This window comes from Poromitra crassiceps (genome assembly GCF_964638095.1).
Source record: "Poromitra crassiceps genome assembly, chromosome: 7".
In the NCBI taxonomy this organism is placed as follows: domain Eukaryota; kingdom Metazoa; phylum Chordata; class Actinopteri; order Beryciformes; family Melamphaidae; genus Poromitra; species Poromitra crassiceps.
The window spans coordinates 29,539,549-29,563,121 of NC_139628.1; the positions used below are offsets into that span (position 1 = coordinate 29,539,549).

At 44.7% G+C, this 23,573-nt stretch overlaps 1 protein-coding gene across 1 annotated transcript in view; it reads left to right on the forward strand.

Moving 5' to 3' along the window:
- Positions 1–23,573, forward strand: part of htr2cl1 (5-hydroxytryptamine (serotonin) receptor 2C, G protein-coupled-like 1) — a gene marked incomplete at both ends in the record, with an annotated part of 33,419 nt that overhangs the window by 8,907 nt on the left and 939 nt on the right. The window contains 4 exons of the mRNA XM_083640052.1: positions 10,945–11,145; positions 21,899–22,062; positions 22,236–22,386; positions 23,041–23,279. Of these exons, the coding sequence (XP_083496178.1) occupies positions 10,945–11,145; positions 21,899–22,062; positions 22,236–22,386; positions 23,041–23,279 (755 nt within the window). The remainder of the gene's footprint in view (positions 1–10,944; positions 11,146–21,898; positions 22,063–22,235; positions 22,387–23,040; positions 23,280–23,573) is intronic.

Genomic DNA, 23,573 nt, shown 5'->3' on the forward strand with positions numbered 1-23,573 from the left:
GTTCAAACTAGTTAGTTTGACACTAAAGTTGTGTCTTTGTTTAGTTGCACCACAGAGACGTAAGGGTACATCTTAACCAGTATTCCGTGAAGTCCACACAAACCAAAATAGTGTCGCAGATAAATAACGTTTTCACTTTCTGTGGCCAATCAGTGAAAAGCACGGTGGAAACGGTGTTTATTACCGTCGTCTACAGTCGGGCTGACATGTTGCCGACCGCAAACTTGTGCTTTCATATTTCATTAACATTATAACAAAATGCGAACGTTATTGAGTAACGTTATTCGTTAGCTTCATAGCATGTTAACGTTGATCTGTGGTGAGCTCTTCATCATCATGCATTTAGCATGCACCGTCCTGCCTCGCTACTTCATTGTCGCTGTCATTTTAATTCGTATGCCGGAAAATCAAAGTGTGAAAATCAAAGTCATCATTAATGTCAAAGGGTATAATCTAATTTAGCGCCTTGTTATGATTTTATATAAATCTAAAATTGATTGATTGAATCTATCACGGAGAATGCGTTGCCGAGGCAAAACAACGAAGCGCCATGGTGCCAATCACTATGCAAACCGTATGCACAACTGGTACTACCCACTGCTGAACCTGTTTGATTCATTGCGTTCTTGATCCTGTGTTATTTATTACCCTTGGATGTGGTATTTATGATGTACTTGGTTGTCCTTGCTTTTTTTAAATGTTTCAGCTCTATAGCCCTGTTTTTATGTTTCCTTTATGTGTACTGTAATTATGTTGATTGTAACTTGGCTTGCAACTAGGGATGCACCGATATGAAAGTTTTGGCCGATGCCGATAACCGATATTAACATTGCTGTTATGGCCGATAACCGATATTTACCGATGTCGATATGATCTGTATAAAACCACATTTTTATGATCATCACATTTTGTACATACTGAAAAACACATGTTAACACTGAATTTGAAAAAGTTATGCATTTCTTTATTTGCAAAGCCTTTGGAAAAGCCCATAAATCATAGATTTACTGCAGTATTTCATATCAATGTGAAGAATTTGGCTGATAATGATAACCGATATTAACATTGCAACATCTGACCGATACCGATATGACCGATATGTTAAAAAATGACCAACATCGGCCGATACCGATATGATTGCCGATATATCGTGCATCCCTACTTGCAACTGCTGCCTTCTTGGCCAGATCACATTCGCAAAAGAGATCTTGTATCTCAAATGTCTTATCTGGTTAAATAAAGGTTAAATAAAAAATAAAAAAAATTGCTAAATTAACCTGACAGAGAGGCGGTGAGGGGCTCAAAACATATCTTTTTAAAGGACACAACAAAAACTAAATGGGGAGCTGCCAACAGTGTCGCTCGCGGGTCTTCCTGAATTGCATGACTCAGCACCTGGAAAAGACATGTGCGTGCATACGCTGATTTTTCAAAGGTTTCATAACAAGCACAGATCATGTACACAGCAATGTGACGCTGTGTTAAATGAGCTAATTCCACTGACGTTAATTAAATAGCCTACAACACAAGTCACCTACCGTTAAAGTTTGTAAGGAAGTCGAGACGAGTTACTGTCTGCAAATCCCCGTTAGCGTTACCGAGTGTAGAATGCTGATTTTCACTTGAGTTTTGGTACTGGGAGACTGCGTGTGGATTGAGTCCAGTGCTGCTGGTCAGCTGTCTGTAGAAACATGATGTCAGGCACATCATCATCAGGCACAGAGCCTGATGATGATGTGCCTGACATCATGTTTGTCATTGTGTGGAGACACGTGTCACACAGTGCCCCCAACAAGTGTTGACCTCTGCACGTTATGCACCCTTCCTCACACTCAGCATGCACACACACACACACACACACACACGCACACTCACTCATGCACGCACACACACACACACACACGCGCACACACACACGAACGCACGCACACACACACACACACACACGCACTCATGCACGCACACACATACGCACACACACAGGCACACACAGAGTGCATGATTCACTCTATAATGCGCTTCCTGCTCTACGAATCACACTGTAGATGGACTTAGGGAGAGAGAAGTACTGGTGCTACTGTGTGTGTGTGTGTGTGTGTGTGTGTGTGTGTGTGTGTGTGTGTGTGTGTGTGTGTGTGTGTGTGTGTGTGTGTGTGTGTGTGTGTGTGTGTGTGTGTGTGTGTGTGTGTGTGTGTGTGCGCGTGCGTGTGCATGTGTGTGTGTGTGTGTGTGTGTGCAAGAAAGAAAGGACTGTAATACACTTTATATATAGCTGCATCTACAGAGGGACACAGAAATAGAGAAAGAGAGACAGGTAGTAGTATAGTACACATTTATGGAACCCAGTAATGATGTTTGCTATGAACTTTTATCATTGAAATGTCATCTATTATAGGCTTAGTGGATTAAATTCAACTTTCTTACTAAAAGTTACATGTTGGGCAATTTGAGTAATTAGCATAATGAGCTCATTAATCATCAAAAACAGGAAATGGCTATAATTCTGCTTCTAGTTGACTTAGAGAGGTGATCTAAGAGTCTAAATCCATGTTTGTGATGTCCATAAATGCATCTATTAACATGGTGCAGTCATGCAGCCACTCCTCATAAGCATAATTTCCATAAATTATGTATTTTTTTTGTAAAAATCAGGAAATTGATATATGTTTTACTTTTAGTCATCTTATAAATATGTCTTTGTCCAAGTCTTTATTTTGATAGATTAAAGGACGGCTTTACCGTGGGGAATATGAATATATATTAAATCTCACGCCCCTAAGGTTTTCGAATCCATTGAAATTTTTGAAATTGGAGGTTCACTGCCAGAGATATCAAGCATCTCTCACATTATTTCCATGTCGCTCTGACGCAAAACGCGTCAGAGCGACAAGTCCAGCCTTGCGGAAGTCGTGCACCTATGAACTACAACTGTTGTTGGCCATGGTCCCGCCTCTAGAGGTCCTCCACGCCCCTTCAGAGGTCTGAACAAAAACAAAAGGCAGCCATCTTTTTCCACCACCTAGCCTGCTGTAGCTAGGTTAGCTTTCCATAGCTCCTTGCAAAGAGACGATTTTCTCGGGAACGGAAGCACGGACAGACACGGGACTGGCGGCATTGGAAAGCTCGTCAAATTTTACATCTAGTACTAGGTGCGTTGAAGTAACAAAATCAACGCTGAGCAATGTACCCGTTTTTACACATTTTTACAGAAAATAGTTACAACATCAGATGCGCGTAACTCCTACGAAAATGTCTTAAAATGCATGAAAAAAAAATTATGAAGACATCTCCCGACATATATACTTCGGTTTAAATTTGGTGCAATTTGGAGGCAATTTGATTTTTGATTTTTTCTTCTTCTCTATATGTTTTATTGTCGAAGCCTTCTTCTTCTTCTTCTTTGAGTTTTATGGCGGTTGGCAAACATATGTGCATTACCGCCACCTACTGGAGTTTGATATCAGCCAAATGCCCCCCCCCCCACACACAGAGTGGATTTCGGTTGATATCTCTGGCAGTGAAGCTCCAATTTCAAAAATGTCAACGGATTCGAAAACCTTAGGGCGTGAGATTTAATATATATTCATATTCCCCACGGTAAAGCCATCCTTTAAATTATAATCTTGTCTAGACTCATTGTCATGCACTTAAATTAGCATATTAATTTAATAAGAACACCATATTTAATGAAAAAAGTGAAAATTCAATAATGGTCAAAAAAGTTAGCCAATTTGAAAGATATACATCGACATGTAGATTGTAACAGAAATCCAACTTTTTACATAATTAATCATTATGTATTAAATGACATATAGGAAATGGCAATAAGTCCATTTAAAGTTAACTTGGAGTCTTGGAACAACCACAACCTCACACTCAATGGCCTTCACCCTCTTCATCATCTCTCTCCTCATTCCCTTCAGCCTCCTCATCTTCTTTGTCTTCATTTGTAGACCTTATTCGATTGACGTCACTCACGTACTGGCACGTCCACCGCCGCCATATTGTCGACATAACGCAGCAGCTCTCAAGTGACAGCCTATGTGGAGCAGCGTTTATAGGAAGCTAGCCGCTGTTAGCGTTACCTGTATCGTTCCAATTGTGTTCGGATGGTGACCTGCGTTAGGCATGGCTGTAGTAATGACAGTAATAAAGTCCCCGTGGTTTGTTTCTATCTCTACCGTCCTCAGACGTGAAGGGAGCGAGACTGGGGATACGTCAGCAGCACAGGAGATGTGTGGATAGTTAGTTGAGACAGGTGAAAGTTTCTGACAGCTCCTCACAGCAAAGTCTGTTGACCTCGTTCTTTTGTTTATTTATTACAGGCATTAACGGCAGCATACAAGCAACAACTGTGTGGTTTTTATTGGTGTCATTACCATCGCTATTTTGTAATGGAACAGAAACGACAATAAGGCTGTTACTAGTTGTCAGCTGCAGCGCTGTGTGCGCGCAGGACGGCATGTCAACAGTATGGTGCGTCCAGGGTTAGCGATTAGCGAATAAGGGTTTCTACTAGACTAGAGAGAGAAAGAGAGAGAAAGATGGAGAGGGGGAGAGAAAGGGAGAGAGAGAAATAAGAGAGATAAAGAGACAGATAAAGAGAGAGAGTTGACCCACTTCAGAAAGCTGACCCAGCTAAATATACAGAGGGCTAAACAGAAGCACCATCCATTTTCCCTGGCGTTCTTTAATTGCATTTCATCTTCAGAGCAGACAGGAAAAGCTGCGGGGAAAGCATAGCTACTGTATCAAAACAAAACCAATCAAAAGATGTGCAGGGAAAGCATAGCTACTGTATCAAAACAAAAACCAATCAAAAGATGTGCAGGGAAAGCATAGCTACTGTATCAAAACAAAAACCAATCAAAAGATGTGGAGGGAAAGCATAGCTACTGTATCAAAACAAAAACCAATCAAAAGATGTGCAGGGAAAGCATAGCTACTGTATCAAAACAAAAACCAACCAAAAGATGTGCAGGGAAAGCATAGCTACTGTATCAAAACAAAAACCAATCAAAAGATGTGCAGGGAAAGCATAGCTACTGTATCAAAACAAAACCAATCAAAAGATGTGCAGGGAAAGCATAGCTACTGTATCAACACAAAACCAATCAAAAGATGTGCAGGGAAAGCATAGCTACTGGATCAAAACAAAACCAATCAAAAGATGTGCAGGGAAAGCATAGCTACTGTATCAAAACAAAAACCAATCAAAAGATTAATTCAAACAAATAGCCACCGTTTAAAACACTCCACATCTTCCTGGAATGCCGGCATACATCTTCGTTCTCTGTGTTGCTGGAAATGTCTCGTTTTATTTGCCAGGAGGAGAGAGGAGCAGCAGAAACCATGATTCACTCCCTCGGGGATCAACAGTACGTCACCAAAAAAACATTGTCGTTGGACATTTTTAGCTGGCTGTTTTCTGCCAACAGCCCAGACATCAATAAACCCAACTGCACACGTTTGGGCTGTGAAAGCCCTCCAGGGAGAGAGAGGAGAGGCTGCATGCCACCTCTGTGAGCCAGGCCTGACTAAATGGCCAGTGAGCATGTGCTCCAGCGGGTATCAGAAGCAGTATGGTTAAAAGGTGGGACAGATGCACTAGCGCAGTGATACTCAACTGGCGGCCCGCGGGCCGCCAGTTGAGGATGGAATTGCATTTTACAGTGCACCTGAACACAACATGCAAGATACCCGCTGAATATGTGTCCAAATGTTCATGTCATTCTGGCCAATACTCCACTTCTGTTATAGCATTTCAGTCTGGAATATGGAATATCTTTCAATAATCTATGATTTAGCTGCTAAATTGTCAAATACCGCCGTCTGCTCGCTACCCAGGCACTTATGTATGTACTTAAGCTAACTAACTATCCGGTGTGCACAACATTGTCAGACTAAACTCCGGCTGACACCCCAAAAACCTACAATCTGCTACAGAAAAATGTATATTGATTGTTTATTAACTGGCCCCTGGCCTTCTATCATTTCACGAAAGTGGCCCCCGGGCAAAGCAAGTTGAGTATCCCTGCACTAGCGCCTCCTCTGGTCGGTTGGGGCGCCTGTTCCTGGGCGGAAGGGAACCGGTGGGGATAGTGCTACGCCCTGCCAGTGAAGCTCCCCGCCGTCAGGTGAAAAGAAGCACAAGGCAAACTGCACATGTATCGGAGGAACCATGTGTGTGTCTATGGCTCTCCCCAGATAGGCAGAGGACTAAGCAATGACATCAATGAGGGCCCTGGCACTGGAACATCTCAATGGAATGGAACCACCATTAATGTTATCGGTTACACCTGCTCGCCCTGCTTTGAGTCCTCAAAATGGCCGTTATGAAGCCGAGTGTGAACCGCCAGCTGCCCAGTAAGCTACAATTTGAAGGATCTGAAGTCTGCATTTCTTTTGTGTAATTAAGCCGCAGCATTCATTCATCTGTCAACCTATCTGTCACAAAGTCAGAATAAATTACCTTTGTTCTCAAATGAGACGAGCTGAGCGGAACCTACTCATGAGTTTTACGGATTTTGATGGATGAACTTAATTTCCCCCCACAAAATTAATGTGTAGCATTTCGTAAATTAATCCTTCAAATTATTCTTTGAATAATGTCAGTCTTACTCAATCGTGCGCTTCATTCTTCTTGCCAACGATATTATCGTTTGCACGCTCTAGTGAGCTTTTCTCTCCGAGCCAGCTGGAAATCCGCGCTTCGCTCAAACCCCCTGTCACTCACCACAACACGCGTGGTCATCATGGTCACGTATGCCCTGTCAGCCCTGCGGCTAACATGTTTAATTGTCTTATATGGCTATTATTGGGGGGGGGGGGGGGGGTTATTAATGATTTATGAAGTCGTTGTGATGCTGTTTGGCTGCCCGGCCCGGCACCACAATGCACAATACAGCAACTTCTGCTATATTCTCCCCTCCTCTCCTCTCCGACCACTCTGAACTCCGGTGTTGGTTTAATTCCACCCGCGCGTCGCGGGTGAGTGCAGTTGGCCTTTTTATTATTAAATCGGTACAATTTTAATTTTAGAACAGTTAATTAATCACGATTGTCCGATGTAGAGGGCTCAGAGGTCGATGGGTAACCTGTCACTCATAACAACACACGTGTGGTCATCATGGTCACGTATGCCCTGTCACTCACAACAACACGCGTGGTCATCATGGTCACGAATGCATGCACGCACATAACATAAGCACCCCCTCAGACACACAGCACAGCTTTCTCTTCCTGTAGTCAGCCCCAGGGGGCGTAGTGGAGGGTAATGTAAGTAGACGCAGTATATTAGCCACCTCTTTGAAATGAGGCAGAGTTGACTCGCCTATTTTCAGAACAACTGTATCAGTCAATGAGGGGAAACAAGGTGGGTGAACTACTCACCTTGGACAGGTTACCACTACAACACCCCTGGTCAGTTTACATCTGCATGCATTCTCATAATAAGGTTTTAACCTGACTCAATCTGGGAACCTATCTATTTTTATTTGAAAAATAGACTCTGGGACAGCCCTACCTTTTTCCCCGGCTTCCTGTACAGCGCGCCTCTCCTGCCACCGTCACTTCCTTTTCCGCGTCCGTGCTCCACTGTTTACAGTCTGAATAGCAACTTGCGATGCGACTTTGGCGATATTACTAGCCACAACAACTACACCTCCACTCATTTTCCACTGTTGTTCTGAGACGAGTTGACCTCTTCTATGCAGTGTGTTTATGTGTTAACGTTATTAGCGAATAGCCAAAACGGACACGGAAAAGGAAGTGGCGGTGGCAGGAGGCAGGGAGGATGTACAGGAAGCTGGGAAAAAAGGTAGGTGTATTTTTAAATAAAAATAGACTCTGGGTTTCCAGATTGAACCTGACTAAGCCGTTTTCTAACTATACAGTAACAACTTTGTCCTATTATCTTACTGTAAATACAGTAGCAATAAGGTCTTCATTTGTGTGTGTTTAATGTGCATATGTATCAATATATTGGCGAAAACTACTAAACTGGAAATGTCATGAATGATTAAAGGAACACGTCAACATTTTTGGGAGATTCTCTTGATAGGAAGACAACAAGAAGATAGACGCCCTTCTTTTCTCTGTGCGTGTAGTAGAAAAATAGTGACCCGCCCATTCTGCTAGTTAGCTTAGCACAATGAATGGTAGTCAATGGTACTGGCTCACCTACCCCTGTCAACACGAGCAAAAACAAGGAGAAAAAAAAACATGCTTCCATACTGCTCACCTGGCATAATCCAAGTCTCCACAATCCCTGAGATGTGCAAGTTGACTTGAAAAGACATCATTTAGACCAGGGTGTGTGCTAAACCTATGTTTTGGCTGATTTATTTATGACTGGAAAGCTTAAGAGCTGCGCGCTCGATTTCTAAGGTGCAGACTCTGGAGATGATGTGCCATGGGTGCAGGTATGGAAGTCGCACGCAAAATCACATGACTTCAAAGCCATGTAAACACTGCATTCAACCAGCTGGGATGTCATGCACATGAATGTACCTACTAGCCCCGATGATCTGCCTTGTTCTCTGCAATTACATCTCAGTCCACCTCTCCGTGCCGCACCCTGGGTCCTTCTGTTGATCTTCTGACTGATGTGTCTTCATCCAGCCTGAACAGAGCCGGCACATTCACATCGTTGAGCTTCTGAGCGGGCCGTGTGTAGACAGCTGGAGAGGAACAGAAGGAGGACACGCTTCACGAGTTGTTTTTAAGTACACAGATTCACCACGTAAACAGGAGTGGGGGAAGGAAAAGAGAGGGGGAGTGAAGGAGGCAGGAGAGGAGGGCTGGGAGGCAAAGGAGATGACGATCTGTAGGCGACTAAAAGTCGGAGAGAAATGGATCGCTGTAAAGGTAACATGGTTTTACAGCGGTGATTCTCAACCTTTGTCATATCAACGACCCTCATTTAGTGCACAGTAGGACCACCGACCCCCATCTGATGAGATGTTGTCTCTCTGACCCAAATGTGAGAATGTTTTTCTTATTATTATTGGATATGATTTTGTCCAGAATTCCATGCCTATCTGTATTGTAGGTAGAGGGGATAACAGTGAAACTATGATCAAAACCCTCGTTCTATTAGCTTCCTGTTGAATAGTTGTGAAGTTTAACAATTCATACATTTGCTGCGGACCCCCTGGAACTCCATCAAGGACCTGTGGTGGCCCCGGTGGACCACCACGTTGACATGAACTGTCATCAGTTTGTGCTACCAGAATACACTGGCTATTGGAGAAAAACAAAGAAACAAACAGGAGATTTCCAACTGGAAAAAAACACCTTCAGTAAAACCTGGCCAGTTCCACCACTGCATCTAATCGTATTAAAGCTGCATTCAGCGATGTTTCTGTGTTCGAATAAGTGTTAAATGTCTCTATATTCTGACAGCAATCACTGAAATAGAGTGTTTGGTCAGTGACTTGAAACCCCCACCCCCCCCCCCACTGTCCTCTATCTCTCTCCTGTCGTCCTGCAGGCAGGGCCGACGTATCTCCGCAACCGTAAATCGTAGAGACTCACGCATGGCGGCATTGGATTCAGGGTGAAGAAATACATACTGTATAGTCTGTCAACGGCATCGCGATTGGACCTTCCGTTTCTCAGAAAATCTCAACTTTTCTCTGATTGGATCAAAATTGGCGCCGACCTCAAGCTAGGAGGACAGAGGGCAGTGGGGGTTTCAAGTCACTCTATTTCAGTGATTGCTGTCAGAATATAGAGCCATTTAACACTTATTTAAACGCAAAAACATCGCTGAACGCAGCTTTAACACTACAGCATCCAAATCGGAATGTATTTTCTGCACAACGCAGTGGATTTCACTGTTGGTTTCAATTTAAAACATGTAACCCGTAATCTGTCAGGGAGGACATTTGAAAGTAATTTAGCCAACAAGCCTGTCTGGACTCGTGTTTCTAATACTGCTGCATTGCGACATGTTTTCACGCTTTGCCTGGTCTCAATAATGCGCGGCATTGTAAATGTTTCCCCCCGTGCTTTCCTTCCTGGCACCAGTTGTCCTCACCTCACCCACAATGAGTGTAAACGCAGTGGGGGCAGCAGACCGTGTGTTATTCGGGGCTAAGCGGCTAAGCACAGCTGTTCTTCAGAGAGCGCATCATCATCATCACAGCCTATTTTATACTCTTTTGTCAGTTGCTTTTTTTGGCTGGAGAACGAGGCTTTTTAGCTTCAGTGACGCTCGTAGCGCCGTCCGCTGTCGTTTAGCAGCGGAGAATGTGAGTAGGCGGAGGGACTGGCACTGTTTCGAAATGCCAATGGGTGGGCTGGATGGGAGCACGGGGGGGGGGGGGGGAAAGGGAATTCATTTCTTAAAGGCTAACTTGGTTGTTTTTTTCGAAAATCGACCCTATTTTCCCACGTTTCAGTGTCTAAGGCACTAGAAGGTCAAACATTTTTGAAATTGGTGCAGTATTGAGCGAGAGATCATTTGAGCCGGCAGCTGCGCAACAGGTTGCAATGTAATCCGACAGGGCAAATGCATTGTCCACTAAAAGCGCTCGTTTTTGCCACTGACTCACAACAGTGATTGAGTGAGTAATTTCATTAATTAATGAACCTTTATTTATACAGATTGCTATTATGTGTCTGACAACATTTGCCTAAAGACAAATACAATGTTTTTCTTTAGCATTCGCTTGATCCGGTCCGTTTGTTACTGTGTGTTGCAAGTCTCGCTCAACTCCAACATCGATTGATTGATTGATTTTTATCTGAATGGCCGTCTATACGTTTTTATAACAATATCACTTTTACTTAAACAATTTTAACGTTCTAAAAACGTGGGCAATGAAAATGATTCCCCCTTTAATTTTTCCTCCGCTACATTTTCTTGTATCTCTCCTTCAAATCTTCTACCCCTCTCTCTCCTCCGCCCCTCCTCCCCTCACCCCTCCCCTCGAGCAGACTACGTCTGGCCCCTCCCCAGCGCCCTCTGTCCCATCTGGATCTACCTGGACGTCCTGTTCTCCACCGCCTCCATCATGCACCTGTGTGCCATCTCTCTGGACCGCTACGTGGCCATCCGCAACCCCATCGAACACAGCCGCTTCAACTCCAGGACCAAGGCCATGATGAAGATCGCCGCCGTCTGGACCATATCTATAGGTGAGGAATGCACACACAGGGTTGTCACGATACTAACATTTCTGACTTCGATACTGATACCGGATGGGGGAACAACACATCAAGAGGCATAAAACAACAACAACAACAGATCAACAGAAATGGACGGATAGCGGATACTGGAGCAGATTAAATGCAGTTTTAATGTAATCTTTTAAAAGTGGAAAGAAGCCCCAAAACTGATACAAATACTCCTTGGGGGTTGTGGTCCAAGATGGCCGTCATTTCCACCCCGGAAATACTATTTTGGGGGCAACTTTGTGTAGAATTGTCCAATATGAATGATCTTGCTATCAAACCATACATTTATGACCACAGACAAAGCAGGTTTATTCCACGTACAGTTTACAATCCCAAAAAAAGGTGCTCAACTTCCACACGGATTCACGTAAGACCACGGAACTTTGTAGTCACGGGCCAACTAAGAACTGATTACCTCTCCACGCCCACTGGCCAAAATGGGGCGTGGTAATGGGTGTGGCCAATCACAAAAAAGGCACCTACCACACCACTACTAAACTTTGTAGAATGGTTGGTGGAGGTATGCACTCTACTGAGAGCCCTAGTTCAATTTGTGGTGGGGAAGGGGGGGGGGGCTTTCAAATTCATGGTGGAGAAATGTAATTCAGGCCGCAGTTGTAAGGACACATTACTGTATGTGCCCAGCACCATATAATGCACTGTTAAGAGGTCGTGTTCATTTCATGTATTTTTGTGAGATAGATCCACTTTTTGCTCTCACATCATGCTTTAAATAGCACTAGCAGAATACCCTGTGTCCCTGTGTGCCTGGCCATTTAGTCAGGCCTCGCTCACAGAGTTGGCATGCGGCCTCTCCTCTCTCTCTCCCCAGACGCTTTTCATAATAGCGCACTTCAATTGGCTGAAGCTCCACTCTGCAGCTCTCCATGGTGCTGAACCTGTCTTGAGTCACTGTGGCCACTAATAGCTGTTTTTGCCCATTTAGTCGGCCCCTATTACCTACTGTAATAATAAGAAATCCGGCTCCGTTTGGGTCACCCGCAGGGGTGCTCTTTACACTGCTCTTTACATTTTACGTGCGATCGCACGTAAAATGGAATAGCTGTGGCCGAACACTTTTTGCCCACACACTCGCTCACAGACTGACACTATTTTGCATTCTTTTTATCGGACTTATTATAGGATGAAAGGATTTGATGCGTCTCTTTGCCTGTTTGTTGTGTAGCAGTGTGCATCTTCCCTCTCTGTTCGTACTCATCTGGACAAGTGCACCTGCTGCCAATTGAACTACAGCACCTGGGCGTAATCTAGGCACAACAGATTCTTCCAATCATAATGCAAATCCACAGAGCGGTGGCCACACACACACACACACACACACACACCCTCAGTGTTTGTTGCTGCAGTGGAAAGCCTCCATGCTCCAGACACAGCAGCTACTTATCACTGGTGGAACGAAGCGTTGTGACCACGGCCTGGCAGAGCCACCAGCAGGGAGCCAGGCCCAGAGCCACCAGCAGGGAGCCAGGCCCAGAGCCACCAGCAGGGGGCCAGGCCCACAGCCACCAGCAGGGAGCCAGGCCCAGAGCCACCAGCAGGGAGCCAGGCCCACAGCCACCAGCAGGGAGCCAGGCCCACAGCCACCAGCAGGGGGCCAGGCCCACAGCCACCAGCAGGGGGCCAGGCCCAGAGCCACCAGCAGCCAATCAACATGTACTGGATGGAGAGAAATGCTGTCATTCTGGCACCCAAATAAATAATTTATGCCTGGTTTATATGGTAATATGTATATTACCATATTACCACATGTATGGTATGTATATTACCATACATTATACAATGACTGTCCCTGTCTCCCTGATGAAGCAGACCCTCTGGAGGTGTAACAGTCACAAATGCCTACGTCATCGGCTTTGGGAACATGATTTGGTTGCAGTAACATATTAGTCCACTGTGTGGCGCTTCTTGTTTGTATTGGTTTTACGGCAACAACCTGCTTAAGTTACTTCCTAGCAGCTACACACCACCAAACCTGTTACAAAAGGGTCTGAATCACAAGTCATTTCCCGGTTCTGCCGCAGGAAAAGCTGCGGGCAAGCTTCCGATTGGCTGGGCTGTAGCGGAAGGCGGGCTCTCTGCGTGCATCGGCGCATCGGTCAAAATGTACCGCCCCCACGAGTTGCGTCGCGCAAATAAGGATGGTTGGTCATTGTCTGCCACGCATTTTGTTTTGGTCCTTAACCACTTTGCAAGAGATGTGCCCCAGACGTAGATATTACTTATCTACGTCTGGCTACTGCCAGACTAATACCAGCAGGACAACACCCTGAGGGATGATGAGTCACCATCTGCTGAATGTAGAATGTTATCTTCCTATAATGACGCGGCAAAAAAAGAGACACTGTAAAGAATGAAAAATTGTCCAGCGATTTGATCCTCTTTCCAGATAGCTTATCTCATGATGTTTGTAATCTCACTGTCAGATGAACCTTGCTGGCATCGATAAATTCCACTTTGTCAGGGACTATGATCCAGACCGGCAAAAACCCACAAGCCGACACTGAATGTGTGTTTAGCCAAGGCTATTAAGGCCAGGCAGATATATGACAGGCTGGATCAGAGAGAGCAGGATGAACATGTAACCCACCTAGCGCGAGTGATCGCCTAGTTTGCAGGTAGATCTCATTTCTAGGTTCTAAGAGGAGACTGGTATATCATGAAGTGGTTACATTTCCATAAAATTACTAATTCCTTCCCAAATTCAATAACTCACACCAACAACCGTATAGCTTTTTGATTTAACTTTAGTATTATTGTTTCTTTTTTTTCTTATTTTCTCTTATTTCCTTTCAGTTAGAACAATAACGTTCCATATTACCTTTCGTACACAATAATACACAACCAATTTTTCTTTTCTTAACAGGAATTATTGAAAGTAGTATCTCTGGGCATGAATCAAAAATGCACCTGCATTACGACCTAAAAATAAATAAAAGTGCTAGTGTTCACTAGTTTATAATATTTTTCACTGAATCCCCAAATATGGCTTACTAATTTGTTCACTATACAACTAAAGGTTTAGCTAGGCAATTTGGTTCAGACCCAGAGGAGGCTAATTGAAATACAATGTTGTTGAGCTCAACCAAAACAAAAGGAATGAAAGGAATGAAAATAATAAAATGACACCTCAAAAATAAGAGTCTTAGTTTGTCTGTCTGAGTGCACTCAAGTTCCTACCACCATTGTTCACAAGGCAAACTCTCCATCCTGGCTCCCCGTAGGATTGAGATGAAGAACGTGAGGAATGGTTGATTCTGTAGTGGAGGCGAAGACTGAAGATGATGATGGCAACGGTGAAGATGGCAATGGAGTCCAGGAGGCAGTGGGATGATGGTGACTTGGGCAGCACAGTTCAGTCTGTAGTCTAGTCTCATCACAAAACCAGCCTGCACAAAAGGTGCAGAATAATCACTCAGTTATCAACATTCCACTTGTGGTTCTTCTCAGGACATCAAATACATTACATTCTTACAAATATCTCAATAACTATAGTGTATTATTTCAACATTCACCTGACACATTTTAGCTTACACCCCAACTTGTATCTGTCCAACTCAATGGACTAACTTACTGAAACATACAGTCACAACAAAAAGAAAGAAAAACGTATAGGCCAAAACATTCAATGTTTCTGCATGGAGCTAAATTAACAACCACTATCTTACATTGCTCTCTAAATGATAGCTTCATCAGGTTAGTAGCTCATCCCGACTGGTTTTAACATCAACATACTGTATATATCAAGCAGCAATAATGGAGGTTAGCAACAAGCACAGCGCTAATACTGTTTTTAGCCTATTAGCTCAGCAGCTAACTCACCGAATGTCCGATACAAACGGCCGTTCTGGACGGCCGACAGCTCCGTGACTGTTGTGTAACTTCTATTTCAGCTTCAAAGGATCTCTCCTATTTATCTTTTCTCTGGTTTTCTTGTTTAATCAAGCGATAGAGTCTTCAAACTCTCGGCACAAGAGCTAATGGTTGGAGCTACTATTGCCCTAGACTACTATTGCCCACTTCATTCTATAAATTACACCACCAGAGGGCGCAAATGGATAAGTAACTGAGAGGCGTAGTTATTCTAATCACAGTCACACCTGTCTGATTGACTTTATTTCTTTCTTTAAAAGACTGCTCAGAGTACCTGGTTACAAACAGACTGGATCAGAGAGAGAGGTGGACAGGAGGAGATGAGGCTGCTAGTCAGGAACTGGCTCTGGATCTGTGGCAGACCAGATGACCAGACAGGGAAGTACAACAGCAGTAGCTATGAACCAGGGGCGCCGGAAGCAGGGGGACATGGGGACATTTTGTCCCCCTTAAAATTTGGTCCCCCTAAAAAAAACAAAAAAACATTTTTTTTTTTTTTTTTTTTTTTTTAATCTGAGGGGGCAACTGCCCCTGATGCTTAGAGCCCACTTTACACTGTTTACACAGCCTGTGATGCTTGTTAAAGCTGTGATCATTGTGGGATTATTACACCTGAGACAGACAGACCCAGGGATCAAGTTACAGAGAGCCCACTTTACACTGTTTACACAGCCTGTGACACTTGTTAAAGCCGTGATCATTGTGGGATTATTACACCTGAGAGACAGACAGACCTGGACTCTGTACTGCACTCACTGTCATTGGCTGCTGCTATAATCGTATACGGTTATTGTTATTTTATTTTTGTGTTGAGATGACAAGTTTTGCACTGTGTTTTGAAGTGATAATAATAATAATAATAATAAGTTCAGTGTTTCTGCCTGTTGTAGTGTAATTGTAAAATGACCTAAAGGGAGAGCAGGTCACCAAGTGAGTGAGAAAAGGAGAAAATACTGAATAATGACATCACTACAGTATAATCCTAATGTTAATTTAAAATTAGATATTCCTCTAAATATGGCTAAAAATCAGACGTTCAAAAAAACGTCAATTTTTCTTGCCGGCGCCCGCTTAGCAGATACTTGACTTACAGGGTGGGAATTTCGTCATTTCAGGGGCAAGGCCATCTGGCAATTTTTTAGGGCGCAAGACCACATGCCAGGGCACAAAGGCCATTGCTCTATTGACATCGTTAAAAGTGTTAAAATGAGCCAATTACACATCCTTTGCATAGGGCAAGCCACATTAAACTAAGATCACTGACCCCTGACAGTAGCAGGCTCGTAGCAGGGCACTGCCAAGGTGGCCTTAGCCCTCGTTCACACAGGACGCCGATACGCAAGTAGAGCTGAAGCTTGAAGCAGGCACAAGCTGAACGTACGCCTAACCGTTCACACAAGAAGCCTTCTCTTTTCCTCTCAGCGCCTACTCTCGCGCCTTGAACCCGCCCACAACTCCCATTGACTTCATGCCTGGCTTCACGCGTCGCGCTTGGAAAATAGGCGTGAATCCTGAGCGATCGCTTGAGCGTGGCGTGAGCATGGCTTCGGCAAGGCGCGGGTGGTGTGAACGGCTTCGCCTGTTAACAAGGACGCCTAAATGAAACATGTGGGTTCAGCGTAGGTAGAGCTTAGGTTGAGCGTTGCTTCGGCGTCCGAAGCAAGCAGAGGGAGGGGCAACGGAGGCCATGGCCTCCATAGCCTCCATGTAGTTCCCACCCTGCTTGACTGGCAGAATATTAAGGCTTGAATTCAAGGTTGTATGGAGTGGACTGACCGACAGGCTGGAAGGCATAGATGGCCAAGCAGGTAGTCTACAATCTGACACTCAGTGTTGGCAACTCTTTTCCATGGAAAGTAGCTATTGGCTACTCAGAAAGTCGCTAGATGAGGTCATACACTAATTTGCGGTTGTGATAGCCTATGTAAGTGCTGACTCCGCCCACCCATGCCAGATTCAGTATACACCGTTTACAAGCGACAAGCAAACCCTATGTGCTGTGTGTATCTGTGTGAAGCACTGACAGAGGGACAGAGAGAGACAGACAGAGAGAGAGAGAGAGAGAGAAACCCCGGCAGCAGCCACACCAATTTATTGGCGAATGCACTGGATTCAACACATTAACACATCGCTTCCCATGGTCAGGGAAAAAAATCACGATTTGTCGTTAGTCGCTTTGGAGAAATAACGTCACCGGGGGGGGGGTCTGAAAAGTAGCTAAATATAGCAACAAAGTCGCCAAGTTGGCAACACTGCTGACAATGGATTCCACTCTCAGCCAGTAGCCAGCAGGATCAGAGACAGGTTAGCAGAGAGAGAGAGGGGGGGGAGGGAGGGAGGGAGGGCTGCCTGGCAGGCCTGGATCATGACACACTTAATACATGCAAAAATATCTTTCAACAAAACCAGTGAGATGATTACAATTAGCTCCTTACGTCTGGATATTTCATCAAATCACTTTTTGCAGCTGACTTGAAACCCCATTTACCAGTCCGTGTCTCAGTTGAGTCAGGCTAAAAAGAAATTCTTCATGTAACTGCTTCCACCCCCTCATCTCTGCTTCATGACTGAGGTGGACCTAACGGCTGAAAACAATAAGGAGTTAGAGCTTTCACTTGGATTCACTGAGCCGGTGGGTTTCAGGGAAATGTAGCAGATGGATTTAATTTGTTCGAGTTTATTTGAGGTCACATGTGCATTTTTAAACATAGACGTTTACAGTTACCCTCCAAAAATAGTCGTTTTTGTGCCGACGTCTGTATTCGCTGTCAGCAAACCGTTTTAGAACCGCCTTGGATGGATGCATGGAATGTGAACTGGAAAATTCACAATGTGTTGGGTGCCATGTGAAAATGTGTTGGGTGCCATGTGATGAAAATGAACTTCAGCTATTGGTGTGGTCACTTCTCTCCCGCAGAAATTGACAAATCCAACCTGAGAGTCACATCCAGTCTGTCTCCTGAACACTAGTGAACAGCGCAAGTTGCACTCAAGAGTAGTGGCAGTGCAGCGGTAGATTCCCTAGCTGCCTGCCAACACGAGGGTCGCAGGTTCGAGCCCCCGCGTCACCTCGGGTGTCCATACACAGCACGATTGGCCATGTCTGCGGGTGGGAAGCCGGATTGAGGTGCATGTGTCCCGGTCGCTGCACTGGTGCCTCCTCTGGTCGGTTGGGGGGGGGCGCCTGGGGGGGGGGGCGCCTGTTCCGGGGGGAGGGCGACTGGGGGGAATAACGTGATCGGTGAAACCCCTCGCTGTCAGGTGAAAAGAAGTGGCTGGCGACTGCACATGTATGAGAGGAAGCATGTGCTAGCCTACAACTCTCTCCAGATCGGCAGAGGGGGCGGAGCAACGACAAAGAAAAATAATTTCATTGTCTCAGTGACATTTGGTGCAGACGTAATGACGAGTAATGACAGTATACAGTATCACTCAAAATAAAGACAAGGCGTTAGAACATAACAATAGTTAATAACAATTTAACTAATTTAAATCATAATAATTCATAGTTAATAATAATAAAGGTAATAACTGCTGAGAGGTGGTTTTGCTGTGTCGTTTTCTTCTTGTTGTCAGCAGCACTTTCTCCTGCCGACTGCGTCTGAATGCCAAGGAAGGCCCCGCAAGCGTTTCCTCGACCTCCCCTACAGAGGTCTCACAGCAATCAATGCCAAGGATCACCAAGGAGACAGCAATCAATGCCAAGGATCACCAAGGAAACAGCAATCAATGCCAAGGATCACCAAGGAGACAGGAAACATTCGATGGAGGATACGTGCATCCCCCCCCCCGTGCCCTCCATAGCATCGCAAACACACACTGTTTGAGTCTGAGGTCATCTCCAACCATCCGGAATCTTGCTATGCTTACATCACATACATTATAAACACACCATACAAATACATGTTTGAGCAGGAGTTTGTTTGATGTGTCAATGTGTCAAAGAGAACACAATTACATCCTAGAAAATATTACAATTTGGTGTTTGCAGGACTTGAAATAGAGTTTTACTTTCATCATGTTGCAGTCCCCCCCCCCCCCCCCCCCCCCCCAACATGGCGCTCCCAGATGGTTCGTTTTCACATAACCACCTGGGAAGGAGTCACTCGGGGAAACCGTTTCAACGGGCAGGCACTTTCAAAAAAATACCTGGCAGGTGATTGGACGAAGCATCTGTCTATCACGCCTGTTATGGGCTCACTTCTCGTCGTCACAGCTGCTTCATCGGATTCAAATAGTTTTAGCATTATAGGTTGAAGCGTGGAAAGAGGGATTTGTTGTGTGATCTAGTATTGATTTCGTCAACGAAAACTATGACGAAAAATGTTAGTCGACTACCTTTTTCCCCAAGACTAAGACAAGACTAAAATATTCAGACTTTTAGTTTCATTGACTAAGACGAGACTAAAATACTCAAACTTTTAGTAGACTAAAACTTGACTGAACAAAAAGAGGATGGGGTTGACAAAATATGATAAAAACTAACAAGGACATTTGACACAGGACTAAGACTACGACTAAATTTAAAAATAGACGACAAAATTAACACTAATTATAGACTGTTTCCCCCCTCAATGCAGCAGTTCAGGTTCCTGTGCTGCAGCATCATAGATGTAGCTGTCTTAAAAACATTTGCAGTAGTTACAACAGAACCCACCCAGTCTTAGCTAAGGGTCTTATCTCTGTGTGTATGAGGCATTGTGTTCCCAAAATGTACAGCTACTTGCTTGTCTAGATTATATCCAGAGAAGTCTGAGTGCTTTCCACACAGCACAGCCAGCCTCCCTCCATTCTCCCCTCAGCTGCGGGCTGAGCAGGGACTGTAAATACGGTCCACTTGTCGTTGCTACCGCCGCACGCCGACACTGGCCCGGGTGGGCAGATTCACCATTAGCTACTTTCCCTGGGAAAGAGTTGCCAACACTGCTTCGAATTATTACTAGTCCAAGCGCATCAGCAGATTCAACAGTTTTCATTGACTAAAATGTGAACAGTTTTCGTTGACTAAAACTAGACTAAAATACTTATGGTTTTATTTGACTAAACTGGGACTAAAATGCTCAAACCTTTAGTTGACTAAAACTTGACTAAATAAAAACAGGATGAGGTTGACTAAATATGATAAAGACTAACAAGGACATTGGACACGGGACTAAGACAAAGACTAAATAAAAAAATCGCCGACAAAATTAACACTAATCATGATCTCATGATGTTGCATGAATCCAGCTGCTTCGCAAGGGTCGTCTTTTTCTCCATGTGGGTGTTTTGAAATGTTAGATATCTCAGTATGGAATGAAACTTCTTATATAATAAGGTTATATAATCATATTATTCTATACTACATGGCCTAATACTATGAAACTCATTTCAGCCATCGTACTCCACATTAGTGTATAATGTTGTTAAAAGCTTTTCCTGCAGAGTGATTCACTCCCTTCTGAAAAAGAAAACGAGAGATTAGTGGACAGAATGGTGGTCAGACACATACACACACACACATACACACATGCACGCGCGCACACACACACACACACACACACACACACACACACACACACACCATGGATTCCGATGACAGAAAGGCAGGACAGGTTGGGTCACTTGACGATCAGAAAAACAGATCAGGGTAGATTATCGCACATGTGTGTGTGTGTGTGTGTGTGTGTGTGTGTGTGTGTGTGTGTGTGTGTGTGTGTGTGTGTGTGTGTGCTTGCTTGCTTACGTACGTCCCCACTAAGCCTCATAATAAATAACCGTTTCAAAAGGTTCTGAAGGGCTAACGCTCAACCCGAGGCTCTCGAGCCACATGCGGCTCCTTTATGGGTACTTGTGGCTCTTTTAAGTCCTACTTCAACTAAATAAATACATAAATATGCAAAGATTTTTTTTTTTTTTTTTTTTGTCATCGTGGCTCCTGAGTGGGGCGAGGATGGGTAGCACTGCCTTACAGTAAACAGCTTCCACTGGTTTGAGCTAATCATTCACACAGAGCCTCTGACTAACCTCGCCCCCCAAGTACAACTTCTGCTAATTACAGAGTGCAACTTGCATAGTTCTTGGCACAAAAGCACTAAGCCCCGCCCACATGATCTGCAGTCAAACAAAAGCACTAAGCCCCGCCCACATGATCTGCAGTCAAACAGAAGCACTAAGCCCCGCCCACATGATCTGCAGTCAAACAAAGGCACTAAGCCCCGCCCACATGATCTGCAGGGCCGGTTGTGAAGCTCGACCTCTTATCATGTGAAAGCGGCTAAAGTTGACTGAAGACACTCAACTTGACTCGAGGGTTATGTAACAGTGTGTAACAGATTGTCTTAGCTGGTCTGGGGATTTGAGCCATCAACCATCCTGACACTTGTAAGTCTACAAGTGAAAGCAACCACCCGCCCCGTGTTAAATTGTCCTCGAGCAATCACTACCATTTGACCTTTATAATCTCGGGAACGAGAAACCAGGATACGTGAAACTCCGCCCTCTCTCCCTTCTGTTCATCTCATCTATCTTGTGTGTCTCTCCATCCTACAGAGCCCATACTCAACTGTTTGCAACTGCAGGATGAGATTAAACGTGCATCACCCTTACGTCACCTCAGAACCTGGTTGTCACTTTGAGAAACATGTTGGAGAGGTTGTCTGGTTGTCATAAAAATAAAGACGGCATAACGACTTAAATTCAAATTAAAATAAAAAAAAATGGGGAAAAGGTAAAATGGATTTCATATGGCCCTGACTGTCTCTCTCCCCCTCTCTCCCTCTACCCCATCCTCTCTCTCTCTCTCTCTCTCTCTCTCTCTCTCTCTCTCTCTCTCTCGCTCTAGGTGTGTCGATGCCCATCCCGGTGATCGGCCTCCACAACGAGGACAAGGTCTTCGTCAACGGAAGCTGCGTCCTCAACGAGGAGCGCTTCATGCTGATTGGCTCCTTCGTGGCCTTCTTCATTCCATTGGTCATCATGGTGGTGACGTACTGCCTCACCATACAGGTTGGCTTCTGACGCACGTGTGTGTGTGTGTGTGTGTGTGTGTGTGTGTGTGTGTGTGTGTGTGAAAACTTGAAAAACACTTCATAGCTGTCTTCTAAACTCTCTTATTTGTTATAGCGTTTTCTCGCATTATCTCTCCTCTTTTCCTCTTGTTTCCTCCGTCTGTGCGCCAGGTGCTCCAGAGGCAGGCCACTGTCTTCCTGTACGAGGCTTCCTGTACAAAGACGTCCAATCAACAGCCTGCAATGCCCAACGCACTACAGCCCCGCCCCTCCAACTTCCACCTGCCTCAGATCAACACAATCGCCCCTCCAGACTCGCAAGGTTACCACTCAGCGTTATTTATTATACCAGCTGACACCAGCTGATCCAATTTAAAGTCACTCGTCATCTTCATTATTCGAAGTCCAGGTTGCACAAGATCCACCCTTCTGTCTCACCACTACAGGTGGTGAGAGGTTTCAGGTGCTAGAGTGAATAAATGAATGAATGAGATTTTGATTTTTGAACATGAGATCAAACAATCAAGCATTTTCCACATGGTTTCACATGTTATACCAAGAAAATAAATGACATGCATGTTCAAAGAGGGTACACTATGCCATGCTTTTTGGTTTTGTCCTTCACTATCTGGATTCTGGGCCAAAATATTTGATTGGTACTCTAAGGCCTATAAAATAACCCTTCAGCCGGAAGTCGCCATCTTCGGCTGCTCAGGATCCTGTACAACAGTCTCTAACGCAGGGGACGACTGTTGCAAAATAAAATATGGAAGAAAAAAAACAATATGCAGTGTGGGAACACAAGAACATTATATTCCTTTATTTCTTTATTTGCAAGTAATTGTCTCTTTACATGTATCTCTGTTTGGCACCAATTCTTAGAACCTTTTGAGGATATGCACCGTATGTGACAGAACAAGTAAAATAACACCTAGTCCAAGACCTGAATGGTGATCTTCCTCTGCCCCTCCCACAGAGTCACAGGCCCCGCCCCTTCCGAGCAGACGGAACACCATTGACTGCCTGAAGGGGGCAGCAGAGCCCAGCATGCTGTTGAGCGCGTCGGCGTCGGGCAGCATTGGTATCCTCCCGGGCTCTGAGGTGGCGTCTCAACACAGCTCGCCGGCCGCAGGCGCTGGGCGGGGTGACCACACCGGCTGCCACGGGCGCCGTGGGATGATGCAGGCCATTAAGAATGAGAGGCGGGCCTCCAAGGTGAGAATTAACCAATCAGGGTAGAGTTTCCAGGTTTAAGCCCCTGTGTTACCTCCGGCTTGGTCGGGCGTCCAGACAGGCACAATCTGCCTTTTTTTCTTCTTCACAGCAGCCATTTTGTGTCTAAAAGGCAGGGTAAACACAGGTGCAACCAAAACATTAATGAGGGCCCCAGCACTGGAACACCTAAAATGGAAGATGGAAACCCTTATTAATGTTTTGGTTGCACCTGTGTTTACCCTGCCTTTTAGACACAAAATGGCTGCTGTGATAAAGGTCAATTAGCCTCTCTAA